The sequence below is a fragment of the Neofelis nebulosa genome, chromosome 5 (assembly GCF_028018385.1).
Source record: "Neofelis nebulosa isolate mNeoNeb1 chromosome 5, mNeoNeb1.pri, whole genome shotgun sequence".
NCBI classification, from domain to species: Eukaryota; Metazoa; Chordata; class Mammalia; order Carnivora; family Felidae; genus Neofelis; species Neofelis nebulosa.
In genome coordinates, this window is record NC_080786.1 from 29,556,699 (window position 1) to 29,571,529 (window position 14,831).

General features: G+C 47.1%; 1 protein-coding gene across 6 annotated transcripts in view; it reads left to right on the forward strand.

The window, feature by feature from the left end:
- Positions 1-12,847, forward strand: part of TMEM108 (transmembrane protein 108) — a 403,151-nt gene extending 390,304 nt beyond the window's left edge. For all 6 annotated transcript variants that reach the window (XM_058729916.1, XM_058729917.1, XM_058729915.1 and 3 more), the window contains 2 exons: positions 6,543-6,697; positions 10,957-12,847. In XM_058729916.1, coding sequence (XP_058585899.1) covers positions 6,543-6,697; positions 10,957-11,079 — 278 coding nt within the window. In that variant the 3' untranslated portion in view covers positions 11,080-12,847. The remainder of the gene's footprint in view (positions 1-6,542; positions 6,698-10,956) is intronic.
- The last annotated feature ends 1,984 nt before the right edge of the window (positions 12,848-14,831 follow it).

Below are 14,831 nucleotides of genomic sequence, written 5' to 3' on the forward strand. Positions count from 1 at the left end.
AGGTCATGCTCTCATGGTTTATAGGTTCAAGCCCCACATTGGGCTCTCTGCCCTTCCTGTGCACTCTCTCTCTCTCTCTCTCTCTCTCTCTCTCTCTCTCTCTGTCTCAAAAATAAATGGCCATTTAAAAAAAATCATTCCATCCTTAAAACAGACTAGCCAGAGGGATTAAAACAAAAACAAAAACATAAACATGCTATGCAAGGAACACACTTTACAGGGAGGGAATAAGTCACCAGGTGAAGTGACTTTTCCAGGGTCCTAGCTCACATAAGTCAGCCCAAATCCGGTGGTAGAATCTGTTTGATTCAACACAATATTTCCCAAGTGCCGTTGTGTGCCAAGCACTATGCCAAGCATTAGGGAATTGATATATGTGATGTGGCTCCCTTCCCCAGCTCCCAGAGCCCTCTCCCCACCTGGGCCTTTCTCTTTGCCTGGTTTGGACAGCACAGAGTAGATCCAGCCTGCACCCCACAGGCCACACCCACCTGTGTTTTATAGTTCTGAAAAGACTCTACAGCCCTTTTTACATGTGTGAGTTTGAAATTAGATCAGATCTTACTGCAAAGCCAGAAAACCCATGGGCTGCCTAAACCATGCATAATAATGTCAACTAAGGTAGTAGCAAATACATAGCCTAGAACCGCACCCAGAGAATGCTTCAGCAGTCTGAAAAGAGCCTTCAGGTGCTGGGACCGAACATACCACTTCGTAAAGGAAGATATGAGTCTTTGTTCAAAGTGGACTCTTGCAGCCTCTTGGAACCAGACTCCACTTCTTTAGCATCTGTCTTGCATTTCCATCATCCACATGGGAGGGTCCCCTAACCTCTCACTCCTAAGGTCCCTGCCTTAGCCCTGGCTGCCTCCACATAGGGCTCCCTGCCCTGAGTCATGGCCCCAACTCCTGTGGGTCCTCTGGGGCCCTGTGAAGGCCCTGATGCAAGGGACATCAAGATAGAATATTTGTCCAGCTGCAGAATACCATGCTCTTTCAGAGCACAGATGAACAAATATCCCAGCTGTTTTCATAGCCTAATCCCACTCCAGTCATTAGACAAGCAGACCTCTTCCAGTGGCTGCATTTATCCTAAAGTTCACTCTGCTGCCCTCAAAGATGGGTCTTTGCCAGTTTGCCAGATATTTCAGGCAGTCTAGGTTGGTAACAAAGTGCGTGCCTAGATTTCCTCACACCTGGCTTTTCAGACCAGCCCTGGTCTTGTTCTGCTTTTCTCCATCCACCAGAAGCCAGACTTCAGGTGGCCAGGGTTCTAGGCAGGTGGGTGAATCCTCTACTTCTGTTGGAAGCAGGGGGTGATCATAGCAAATCTCAGGCCTGAGCAAGAAGGGATGTCATCAACTACACCAGCCCTTCCAAATTGAAAGCTCCGCCCAATGGCTGGAAGGCTAGATGTGCCACAGCTGAGAAATGCTTTGTCTCCTGAGACATGCCAGAGACAGCCACACAGGGTTTCAGATGTGCTGAGAACTGAAACTGATTGGATCCAGGCCACAATTGACTGGGGCAGGGGAGCCATGTGGCTCTTGAGTTGGTCTCTGCTGCCACCATCAGGAATCAAAGAGCCCACTACCTCCTGCCGGAACCCTCTGGGCCTGGCACTGAATTGATCCTCCCGCATTGCCGTCAGTGCTCTGGGTTTTCATCGGGAGGTCAGTTTTGTGGCTCTGCCAGGCTCCCTGGCATCTCTTGCACATGACGCATCTGTTCTCGAGAATGTCTTCACTCTGCTTCCCTGAAAAAGATGAAAGCCTTTCTGGAGGGTGAGAACAGAAAACAGGCCAGCGGCAGATGTTTTTCATACCAATCTAAGTTGAGCCTGGCTGGAACCGGGAAGCAACTCTCTCTGACCCCCGGATATGTGAGGGTCCATGTGCACCTCACCCCAGAGCATTCTGGCTTCTTGCAGACATGCACTTAATGCCACTGGAGTATCAGTGCAGCGTTCAGCAAGATAAAATATCCTGTGGTCATGTAGTTCTTGGCTATGTTTATTGTTCTGTGAATGTTAGTCCAATCTGAATGTGTGTATATGTGTGTATTTAGTTATGTATGTGTGTGTGTGTGTGTGTGTGTATACACACATACATATATATGTGTGTGTGTTTTATAGGCCCAAAATGACTTTGTAGTTATTACATAAGAAGACACTGGTCAGAGTTACTCTTTCCATGAGAAGAATAGAATAAATTGGAATGAGAAGGAAGTGTGTCCAGGAGGTTTGTCTCCTTGGGGCTTATGAGCTAACTGAAGCCAGGGTGGTGGGGAGCAGCCTCAGGGCCAGGGGATGTCACTTCAGCTGGACCACAGTGTCATACCTATGTTCTCACAGCTCATCTCTGCTTCCCAGTCAGCACCTCCTGCTGGGGGCCTTCTAGTCCCACACACCAGGATGGGGAGCCAGACAGCCCCTAAACCTGCTTTCCTGAGGCCCATAGCCTCGTTTTGAGCCTGGCCTCCTTCCCAAACACCCAAAGGTGGGAAACGATGGTCCACAGTCTGGCCCCTCAGGCCAGCACCACTGGACCAATCCTTCCCTCCAGGGTGTCAGGCTTCTCCTCTATAAAACGAAATGCCCAAACTGAAATATGTCACACCTCCCTGTCTTCTAACTTTCTAACACTTTTTTAAAACTGTTCATTTATTTATTTTACGTGAGAGATTGAGAGAGAGCGAGCAGAGGAGGGATAAAGAGAGAGCAGGAGAGAGAGAATTCCAAGCAGGCTCCATGCTGCCAGCCCGGAGCCCAACCTGGAGCTTGATCCCAAGAACAAACAGCAAAATCATGGCTTGAGCTGAAATCAAGAGTCAGACACTCAACCAACTGAGCCACCCAGGTGCCCCTGTTCTGCTGCATAAATCATTGGAGAAGAAGGCTGGTGTGACAGAAAAGCTTGGCTCATGGACTCAAACATACCTGGATGTCATGCCAGCTCTCCTGCCGGCCACCTGTGGGGCTTGGACAAGTTATTTAACTGTCAGTCCAGTGTTTCCTCACCTATAAAAATAGGACTAGCATCCTCTGTGTTAGTTCAGGACCTTCAAGAGGCAGATGCCAGCATGGGCTTGTGTTTGCCCAGAGTTGTGTCCTTTACCAAGTGCTTCCACATGCCTTAGATGTGTTCCCAGCCATGTTCAGGGTGATCTCACACAACAAGCATCACTCTGAGGGTCACAAAGACTCAGGTCAGGTTCTATTAATTACCTGAGTGATCAAGATCAATTTGTTAACTTCCATGAGCTTCAGTTGCCACTTGTGCAAAGGGGAAGCGTAACAGCACCTTTCTCCTAGAGAGCTATTTTGAAGGTTAAATCAGACTATAAAGTGCCTAGGTCAGCCCTGGGCATGTATTAGAGACTCCATAAATCTGAATTGTACTTTTCTTTCTTAGATGAAAGGTCAGGCCAGCAAAACAATGAAAGTTCTAAACCACAGGTGGTGCCTTGGCCTTGAGCCACTCAACAGTCATGCAGCCCGGTATTTCTTTCTACATCTCTCTTGTGGAGGGTACTGGAAGAACAAGAAGAAAGCTGTCATTAATTAAGCACCCACTGTGCATCCAGCAGTTTGCTCAGCATTTTGCATTCATGATCTCTAGCTCTCATTACAGCCCTGTGAGTCCATAGCAGTCAGTATGAGGAAATGACTTACCTAGTGTAACGTGCAGCAGTCAGACTTCAACCCAGGTCTTGTGGACTCCAAGCCCAAGCTCTTTCTATCTCAGGCCAGCTTCTATTATATAAATGAAATGGCACTTGAGAGGCACTGGGAACTCCTGGAGAGAAACAGTCAGGCCTAGAGCACTAATAACATTTGAAGAGAGAAAGCTAGGAACTGAGCCCCCTATTCCAATTCCCAGGCCATCCTGTAAGCAGGCCAGCCCTTCCCATCGAGACAGGGTCCTGGTCCCACATTCTAAACAGTCCCTGGCTCTGGAGCCAGGGGCAGTGTGGGCTTGAGGGAGCACTGGACTAGGAGTCAGAGGACCTGGACTCTGCACCCTGTGCCAGCCCAGGTTAGCAGCATGAGTTCACTGCAGCCTAACCCTCTCTTTATGGTTTCTGTTTCACCAGTTCGAATCCCCCCCTCAGGCCACTTAACCATCCCAGTTCCAGGAGCAGGGTAGAAAGGTAGTGACAATGAATAATAAAGATGCCAGAAAAAGGGACACAGGACCTAGGGTCTTGCCCCAGCCCTGCCACTCGCAGACCTGTGACCTGTGGCAAGTCAGCTGGATGCTTTGGACCACAGTCTTCTCATCTGTAAAATAAGGAGAGTCCCTAAATTAGCAGATTTTCAGGCTGAGTTCTGCAGCTCCCCTTCCTCACCCCCATTCATCCTCCAACCACCCCCGTCTTTGGAAGGAAGGGAGAGAAGAAAGGAGAACTTGAATTTGGAAATTTTTCAAAATTTAAAAAAGTCTATACCAGCCAATCTAAAATTCCTTTTAGCTCAAACATTCAGAAATCTCCTTTATATCTTTAAAACTTTTTTAAGGGGACATGGAAGAATAATGAGCAAATTAGAGAAGTCTTTCTCGTCAAAGTAGATTGGACCAATAGAAACTTGCCCAACCTCAGTCTTGTCTGGAGGCCTTTTCAGGTTGAGATAAGAGAGTTACAGAATTCCTACATCATCCTGTAGGGGCCTACAGGGTGGGCCCTGTGGTCTTAGCCTGTGTGGGTGCCAGCTTTTTCAGGTACCCCACACCCTGGCAAGTACAGGCGCCCTGATGCTGGCTAACCCTCAGGCTGCTGCGAACAGAGCTGACACTCTGCTGCCCCCTGGTGGTCATTGCTATCTTGGTGCCGGCCTCTGGAATGCTCAGCCTGGGGTCCCCTCTCTGGAGCACACATGGTTGGCACCTCCAGGATGTTAAGTGCAGCCCTGCCCACCCCTGGCCTGGAGTTTCAGCCACTGCACAGGCTGTGGTGATGATGAGTCTGGGCAAGGGATGCCCAGTCTTCATTTACTGGCTTCTCCCCAAGAGGGTTACTGTCACCCTTGTCAAAACATCACCCGTTGCACTGTGTGAGCCTGGACAGGCCACCTTACCTCCCCAACTTCAAAAGCCTTCCCCGTTGGCATGCTGAAGGCCCTCTGTTCACACCTGATTCATAAGCAAAATCCAAACATACTCCTTCCTCCCTGGGGCCCTGCAAATCTCAAAGATTGGACAGACGGGGTCACACATGAAGCTGCATAGAGCCCCGATCAGGCCCATTTGTGCAGTGTGGACTTCTGCGCATCAGTCTTTGTGAGGCAGAATCATGAATGGTTAAGAGCACAGACTATGGAGTCCAGATGTCTGGGTTTGCTCTTGGGCAAGTCGCTTCACTTTTCTGAGTCTCGGTTTTCCTGCCTGCAAAATGGGAACCCTAAAAGTACCTCATGGAGTGAAGTGGAAGATTAAATTAATTAATATTTCTAAAGTGCTGGGAAACCTTCCTGACACATAAACACTATATAACTGTTAGAAGCTTCTTTTTTTTTTTTTTTTTTAAGAGGAGGAGGAGGAGGTTGGTGATAGTGGAGGTGATGATTATGGTGCCAGAGCAGCTGTTTTATCAGGGTCCAAGACCTCTGCTCAGTAATACTATTCTAAGTCTCTACCATCAAGTGCCTCTGTAGTATTCAAGGGCTCATTTTGTAAAGTTCACCAAGTCCTGTTCCTCTTTCTGCCATACTCCCACTCAGGCTGAGAATTCTCACCAGTCCAGCAGTGCAGCTGAGAGCACACAGCCATTCTTTAAGCCTTTCCACCAAATGAGCAAGGCCTTTTCTTGGAGCAAACTCAAGGAGTGGCAGTGCAGCACCCACAGATATCTGATATTATATCCAGGCCTCTTGCCTGTGAGCCCTATGGATGCAGCCACTGGACATGACCCTGGCTTCATCTCCTACCTCACTCCCCTACACTCCAGCCAGGCTACTCTTTTCACTCACATCAAGTGTGTCCCCACCTCGGTCCCTTTGCACATGCTGTTCTCTCTACCTGGGGCATACTGCCCCATTCTGCTCTTGTCTAGCTCCTTCTCCATATTCTGTTCTCAGCTTTAAGGTCACCTCAGGAAAGCCTTACATGATGACCCTAAAACATTCTCTCCCCAACCCCTGTCCATTGTCTTTCTCACTTCACCCTGTTTGATTTTCTTTCTTCAGTTACTGCTATCTGAATTTATCTTATTTATTCATTTTGTTTATTATAGATCATGTGACCCTGCCCCTCATCCCGAGTATCCCTCCTTACACACACTAGGAGGGATGTTTATGATGCAGGGCAGCCTTGTGTTTTTGTTTTTTTTTTTCATTCCCTCTCTCCCAGAACCTGGCCCACAGTAGGCATTCAGCATATGTAGATAACTGTTGAACGAACAAGCAAACAAATTGACTGATGGAGTAAGTGGTTGCTTGTATGGCCATCACAGCCCCACCTGGAGACTGGCACCTGTCACTCAGCACTGCTGGCTCCATGCTTGTTGTCTCCCTCCCCTGTCTCTAACTTGGACTCTCTCCACAGCCGTCTTGCTGACAGTGTGCTGCCTGAGGAGGAAGAAAAAGACGGCCAACCCAGAGAACAATCTGAGCTACTGGAACAATGCCATCACCATGGACTACTTCAACAAGCATGCTGTGGAGTTACCAAGGGAGATCCAGTCCCTTGAAACCTCTGAGGTAATGAGCCCCAAACCAAGGGGTGCCCCTGAAAGGTCTGGCTCCAGCACAGGGAAAAGCCCAGGCTCCAAAGTGAGCTATGGAGCCTCTGCTTGCTTCTCAGTGTCTTGTTTCTTGAAGGGTGGTCTCTGGACCAGGAGACTGCAGGCCCCACCCAGTCCTACTGGGTCAATCTGTATTTTAGCAAGAATTCCCAAGTGCCTTCTACATATGTTAAAGTTTGGGAAGCACTGTTCTTGGGACCTCTAGTTTCTGGGAACGGTTCGATAAGTATTCACTGAGGACCCAGCTTGTGGCAGGCAGTCCCTGGGAACTGTCAAGATGAGAGCTTGCTCTCAGGGGGCCCAGATTCCAAGATGTGGTTGAGGTATGATGAGCCCCACACATCATTCCAAAGCAAACAAACTAGGGGAGATACAAGAAGAGTTGCAGAGGTATAGAAACCTAGGAGAAGAAGGCCTTCACAGTGGGGTTTCGGAAGGATAAATGGATTTTGACAGGTTTCCCAGCAAAGTAAGTAGCCTGAGTAAAGGTGAGGATGTGGACTGGACACAGCATATCATGGGGGAAAAGAATACACTGGGTCAAGAAGTGTTTGCCCAGACACCTGTCTGGCCAGTGAGAGAGCCACGCTTTGAGGTGTTCCTTCTACCCTCACACAGGTGGGGCAGAGGCCAGGACACATCAGGAAAGGTACATGGGTTGGGCATGGGCTTGAATGGGCTTGAATGGAGTTCATACTTTAGTCTTGGGCAGTGGAGGGTCATTGAAAGTTTTGAGCTTTGTGTGGCCTAGTTTTAGAGATTGTGCCAATGGTCTGATGAAGGCACTGTATACGTGAGTAGTGAGTGAATAGGGAGGAAAGGAAGGGTGGTTTAATGGATGGATGAATGGATGGGATGACCGGAAGAAAGACTCAAAATAAGTAGACCAGCTGGGACCAATCAAGGTCCAGGAGAAAGATGGCAGACATCTGAGTAAAAGCAGGGAGAGCCAAGAAGAGTTCTTCTGGAGACACAGTGCCCTCTTCCCCTGCAGATCCATCCCCCGCAGCAGCCAGAGTGGGCTTTTACAAACATAAATGTGATCACATCGCTCATGTACTCAGAGCCCTTCAGTAGCTTCCTGGTGCTCTCAAGTTAAAGTTCAGAGTCATCTACAGGGCCTGGGAGGTTGGCCCGGCCCTGGCCCGACTCTCCAGCCTCACGTCACTCCACTCTCTCTCTCTCATTTGCTAAGCTCTAGCCACACCAGATTTCTTTTCATTTCTTTATGGCACCAAGTTACATTCTGTTCTAGGGCTGTGCATGACTCTCCCCTCTGCTGGAATGTCATCTGTCCCTCCCAGCACCCCCTCATGTTCACCTCAATGACTTCTCCCTATCACTCAGGCCTGTCATCTGTCTCTGCTGCCTGAAGGCAGGAGCCCTGTTTGTTCTTCTCACCACTCTATCCCTAGCACCTAGAACAGTGCCCAGCACTTGCTAGGTGCTTGGTAAATGTTTATCACATGAATGAACCACAAGTTTTGTTCATTATTGATCCATCACCCAGCCCAAAGCCTAACACACAGTGGACGCTCAATAAAAAATTTTAACTGAAGGACAGAGGGACAGGCTTCATGAAAGCAGTGACCTTTAGTATGGTCAGTGCACATCCTGCATAGCAAAAGTGGTAGCTACAGTCATTGTGGTGAACATTTTATCATGCAGACAATTGTCAGATCACTATGTTGTACACCTAAAACTAAAATAATACTGAATGTCAACCAAACTTCAATAAAAAATAAAAATGAAAACTATTATAATGAGCGAAAAATGGCTAAGTTAGCAGAGGGGCTGGCCACACTTTGAATGTGGGCTGTGAATCCCTGAACTCTAAATTTCTCATATTCCTGGGGTGCCTCGGTGACTCAGTTAAGTGTCTGATTCTTGATTTCGGCTCAAGTCATGATCTCACGGTTCATGAGATCGAGCGCCGTGTCAGGCTGTGCTGAAGGCACAGAGACTGCTTGGGATTTTCTCTCTCCCCCCTCTCCACCCCTCCCCTGCTCGCTCGCTGTCTCTCAAAATGAATAAATAAACGTTAAAAAACGTTTAAATAAATAAATTTCTCATAGTCTCTTTGCAAACTGATAAATGAAAACCAAAACCAAAGGGCCGTGCCTGTGAGCTTACTATAGAAAGGGCCCTGCCTGTGCAGCGTCCCAGTTAGTCATTCCAGCCCAGGGCACCTGGGCTGCCATCAGACACAAGCCAGAGGCTCTAATAGAGGCTGCCTCCAGCAGTCATCCTCCCAGGGTCAGGAGTTTGCAGCAGAACCAGCAGCAAAAAAGTCAGTTTGGTTTCAGCATGGGCTTTATGGCTGTTTCCCTCCCAGCAGGCCTCCTGCCCTCATTCTGCTTTACTTAGCGCAGTGTTAGTTTGTTCCCGCTCTCTGGGCACACCCAGGCACTGTGGACCACCCCGAGAGCGGCCTTGCCATCACAGGGCAGGTGCCCCACACTCCACAGCCGAGGCAGCCCTTACCGCCCGCCCTGTAGGCTGCCAGCGCCAGTGGCTGCCAAGTGCTTTGCCTAAGCAAGTTTCTCTGGTGCCCTGCTCCCCTTCTGGGTTGACGAAAGAGCAAAGCACAAATCTAGGCTGTACAGGCAAAACTGTGATGCCGAAAAAGTGCCTGGAAATTTTTCCATGCTTTTTTTTCCCCCCTCTTCCTTCCCTTCCTCCTCTTCTTTTTTTTTTCCTTCTTTCTTGTCTGTTATTTCTTAAGTAACTTTCTTTTTTATGCTACAAAAAGTGTCCACATGGTTCACCCATGGTGAACACTTGCTTTGTAAGAACTATAAAGGGGGAGCATAGGTGGCTCAGTTGGTTGAGCCGCCAGCTTCGGCTCAGGTCGTGATCTCACAGTTCATGAGTTCGAGTCCTGCATCAGGCTCACTGCTGTCAGCACAGAGCCCACTTTGTATCTTCTATCCCCCTCTCTTTCTGCCCCTCCCCTGCTCACACTCCCTCTCTCCAAAATAAACATTAAAAAACAAAACAAAACTGTAAAACGACACACCAGATCTCATCCTCCAAAATTCCCCTCCACAGCTCCACCCAAAGCCCAATGAAGAATGGGAACGGTAGTCCCCTCAGTGACATGCTGCCTTGCTTTCCTTACTTAGAGGGCTGACTCTGTGTCTGCCTCTGAGATGGGCACTCAACCAATTCCAGACATTGATGGAAATTCTCGTCTTCTGGAAAGTCATTTTACTGACAAATGGCCTTTCTTTCTTTCTCTCCTTATTATCCATAAGGCAATATGTACTCCTCAAAAATTATACATGTTTTGCTTAAAAATAAACTTGAGAGATTATTTCTTCTTATGTCTTCTTCAAGTGGAGACATCTAAGTAAGTCTGGCTTAAGCCAGCTCTGCCTCAGCATATTACTGAGTCTTTGCCCTGATGTAGCCTGCAGGTTCTGAGACTTCAGTGTTTGAGAATTAGGACAAGCTGTGACTTTTTTTTCCCCCCTAAATTACACCTGGGCCTGAATCTGAGTATAGACATTTAGTGGCCCACAAATGCTTGCAGCCTTTATTGGATGAGGCCAAAGCTATTCAGATGACCTGATCAGTGAATTACCTATTTGTAGGCTTTTCCATTTCTGGGGCTGTGGAGACAGACTGTATTTTTCACTTACCACCCATTGTCACACAGAGATTCAGGTCCTTTCACCTCAGAACCATCTAGTACTACAAGAAATGAGGCTATAATTCTAAGCAGGTTTTGAGAGGACTCAGGATGGGGAGGAGTGAGCCCTTGAAGGCCCTGCCGGGTGGGTGGTAGGAAAGGAAGGAGGTGGGCAAGCGTAGGGTGTGAAGGTGGAGGGAAGAAAGGCAGCCACATCTCCCAAAGATCTGTGAGAAAGAGGCAGGAGGGAGAGTGTGGGTTTGCCCACTAGAGCACTGAGATATGCTGAATGTCACTCGTGGCGGGCCCTCTCGGACTTTTACAAGGAGAGCAATACCATCTCTGGCAGCCTGAGCTGGGGGTGATTCAGGAAGCAGGAAATCTTGTTCAGAAGCTGCTGCAAAAATATGAAAGAAGAGCAGAGAGGGCTCTGCGCCTCCACACTGGCAGTGAAGATGATGAAAGGTGTTTACCAAAGCAATCCCATGTGGAAACAAATGTCCTCGTGTGTGTATTTCTTTATGAATGGCCACTGCCTAAACCCTCTGAGATCATCCCATGTCCTGCCTCTCTCCTCCCAGGACCAGCTCTCAGAGCCCCGCTCCCCAGCCAACGGTGACTACAGAGACACTGGGATGGTCCTTGTTAACCCCTTCTGCCAGGAAACACTATTTGTGGGAAATGATCAAGTGTCGGAGATCTAACAGCAGCAACCCTTGCTTTGCCGTTCCCTACCATTCGTCTCTAAATTATAAATATACAAATATATATTATAAATATAACCTTTGTGTAACCCTGACTTAATGAGAAACATTTTCAGCTTTTTCTCCCCCTAAGAATTGTCAACATCTTTTTTACAAGTGTGGTTTAAAAAAAACTTTACAGAACGATCCGTGGCTTTATAAAATAAAGGTATTTCTAAGCAAAGCAGTTGCATTGATTGCTTCTCTTAATAACTGTCCTTGAGCACTTGGGGTCCCAGCAGCCCCAGGCAGGTGAGGGAAGAGACAGACCTGTAGAGGTGCGATTTTAAATTGGTCAAGAGTACAGCCCTTTGCGTGCTCCTTAAAGTTCTGGTTCCTCTTGATTCAGTGGGACTCCCTTCCCTCCCCCTCTGTGTACACACCAGTGAAGGCAAGTGGGCCACCGGGGGAGAAGCAGTAGACTTGTGCACAGAGCAGGAAGGGGGAGCACCTTGCCACCCCAGCAGATAAACATCCTGCACCTGCACAGTGGCACCATTGGCTGTCGAGCGTAATTCCAACTGAGTTAAGGACCGTGGGCAGGAACATGCAGCCCTCAGGAGCCTGTGGAAGACATCGTGGGCGTCCCGTCAAGGCCACATCCCCCTAACATCCCACGACAGGGAGCTTCCACTGTGCTAACAACAGGACTGCCTTGCCCTGGTGGAAAATAAGCACCCCCCCCACCTTAAGCACATTCCTGCATCCTCTCCAACACCCACATCTGCTTTAAAACTCGTGCCTTTCTCTAGAGATGGTTTAGATGTGGATCCTAGCCCCAGAGCTTTGGTATGCTTGCTCTCCTTCAAGGATCAAATGTTTATTGGGGTTCAGCTTTGTTTTCTCAAAAGGCATCACACTGTGCCCCTGAGGAACATGTTAAGAGGCCTTGAATTATGGGGCTGTAATTTTCTAAGCCCTCCTGTGATCTTAAACAAGATTGCTAAAGTGGATCACTTAGGAGAAGACATCCTGATATCCCTCCCTGGTGTTGCAGACCTGCCTGTGGGTCAACAGACAGGCTTGCCATCCAGCTCGCATTCTCCAGTCTCCCCTCCACTGCTCCCCTTGCCTGTCCACGCTCAGGAGGGCTCAGACCCACAGAGACGCAACAGAGGCTTCCACAGATGGCTGCTTCTCACTTTTTCCCTAATAGAGAGTGGTTGGGAGAGAAGATAACTGCTTTGACTCTTTCTCTAAAAGAAAATTAGTTTGATAGTATATTTTCAATATAGATGTTCTTATAGTCAGATTGGGAATTGAACTTGAATGTTGATTCGTATGTTCGTGTTGTTGCTGTGGTCTTTTTATCATACCTTTTTCCTTTCTTCCTACATTTCTTTTTTTTTTTTTTTTTTAAGATGGCCTTCAAAAATGTGTGTTCTCAATGTTGTATGAACCTACTTAACACGAGTTTGGTGGATGTGTCTCTTTAAAGACTCTTCAACCCACAAGGAAGCAGGTTAAATGTTGCTCTGAGATTCATTTCCCAGTGTGCTGCTGTATGACCTTTTAACCTTCTATTTCTGTTAACTATTGCATTTAATATAGCAATGTGTGTGCGTATATATAGAAAGAAATCTGTTTGTAAAGTAAAATTATATATAATATATGTAATCAAAGATACATATGTTATATATACATATGTGGATGTATGACTTATTTTTCCTTATCCACAGAATTCAACTACCATGTATATATAAATAAACTTATTTTACTAGCCAGAGGATTAAGTTGCTAATACATTTTGCATTCTTTTCATTTTAAAATAACGTTTAAGTCTTCCTTAAGTCCCGACACTGCCTAATGTTCATCTGTATTTTTTAATCTATTTTAACAATAAGTTGGGTTTTATGAGTAATGAGCTACTGGCAGTTTGTCATTTGGTAATACCAATCCTTTAGAACATGTTTGTGACTTCTCCACAAGTCCTCTTTCTTTAGGTCTTTGGAAACTCTGGTGTCAATTAAGGTACATCCCTTCTTCCCCTCTCCCTCCACAGGGCTGGGGGTTTTACTGTACGTATCAGAGAAAGGTCAGAGAAAGCTGGGGTTAACTGTCCACTGAGAGTTACCATTCTGTAGGAAATAACAGTGCCTAAACATGACACCTGTGCAAACAGCTTCATCAGTAGTTTGAACCCTTCATTTAGCCTTGGATGATACACCCTGAAATTCCTGCAGCCCCTCAAGACCCAGGCAGCACCCCCTGTGCTAGGAGGATGTTATTATAAGAGTCTGGCGGGTGCGGTGGGGCCTATAGGGTGCCTCAGAGGTGGTGTTTGCACCAAGAATTCCATGTCTAAATAAGGACACTGCCACCTTTTACTTGATCAAGTTGGTTCCTTAATCTGTTAATCATATACCAACATTGATATTTATACAGTATCTTCTGTGTCAACTCAGACAAAGTAGAAAGGGGAAAAAAAGTTATGGTGTCCTAATCAGCAAGGAAGAGCACATAGAATATCCCAGTAGGTAACTGTAGTTTTGAACTCTGCTTATGTGACTTTGGATAGTACCCTGTTCTCTAGGTGGTGGGAGACAGAGGGCGTCCTACATAAGTCACTGGACTAGGGGTCAGATGAGATTTTCTTGTCCTAGCTCTGTTATTTTCTGGATAGGGGACCTTGGAAAAGTCATTGCAGCTTTCAGGATCTTCATCACATAAGGAGTCAATAACTGATCATTTGACATGTGATGATACTTCTGGAATTGTAAAGTGCACAGCCCAAATAGCAGTACATGTCAACCCTGTACCTACCTTCCAAGGTTAAATTGAGAATTCAATGAAACAAAGTATGGAAATTATGTACAGCACTAGGATAGATTCAGTACTTACTAGAAATTGGCTACCTTCCCCTTCTCTCACTTGAGGTACGTCCCCGTGGTGCAGGATTTGGGATAAATATCCAGGTCTGGGTTTTGCCTACTTGGTTTCTCTACTGTAAAACTTACGTGCAGTGGGGTTTATTTAGGTCCATTTTGTTATCTCAGGATAACAAAGAGGATCTTTTCTAGATCTGGGAAAGTAATTGAGGTGTGACCATAACAACATGCCTTACTGGATGCTGACAGCAGGAATTAAAACCCAGGGGGTGTCATCAAAACCTAACTTGAAGCACCCACCCTTAAAGAACTTACTGGAAAACCTTCTCTTTGTTTTGACTTACTAGTTTTCTGGCAAATGGAGAAACAGAGGTGTAGGGAACAGCTACATCATAAAAGGTGCCCAACATGTGTGGGACCTGAATTCCCAGGATCCCTTGCACTACTGCATTAAGGAGAGCTCAGGCCAGTGCATGGAAAGCAAGATCCAGAAAGGTGAAGCAACGTGGCCATGGTCAAGCAGCTGATAAACAGCAGTGTTGGGGGAAGAAAAATGCCACAGAAGGACCTGAAGCTGCTACCAAGACTGAAGGAGGGGAAGGGAGGCAACAGGTTTGGTTTGCTTCTCTTCAGTTCATGGGGCTGCCTCCCACTGTGGCTGGTTCACATCCATTTCCATCCTCTATTACCTGTGTGGACGTGCATGCACATTCACACATTTACATACACAACACATGTAAGGATGTAGAAAGCTCTGAAATTGGCCCTGGAACACCTGGATTCAGTCCTGGATCACTACACCTGTGATCTGAGGCCTTTGGGTCTCAGTTTACTCATCTGTGAAATGGGCTGCTTGATGCCTGCCTTGCTCTCTCTTAGGTAGTA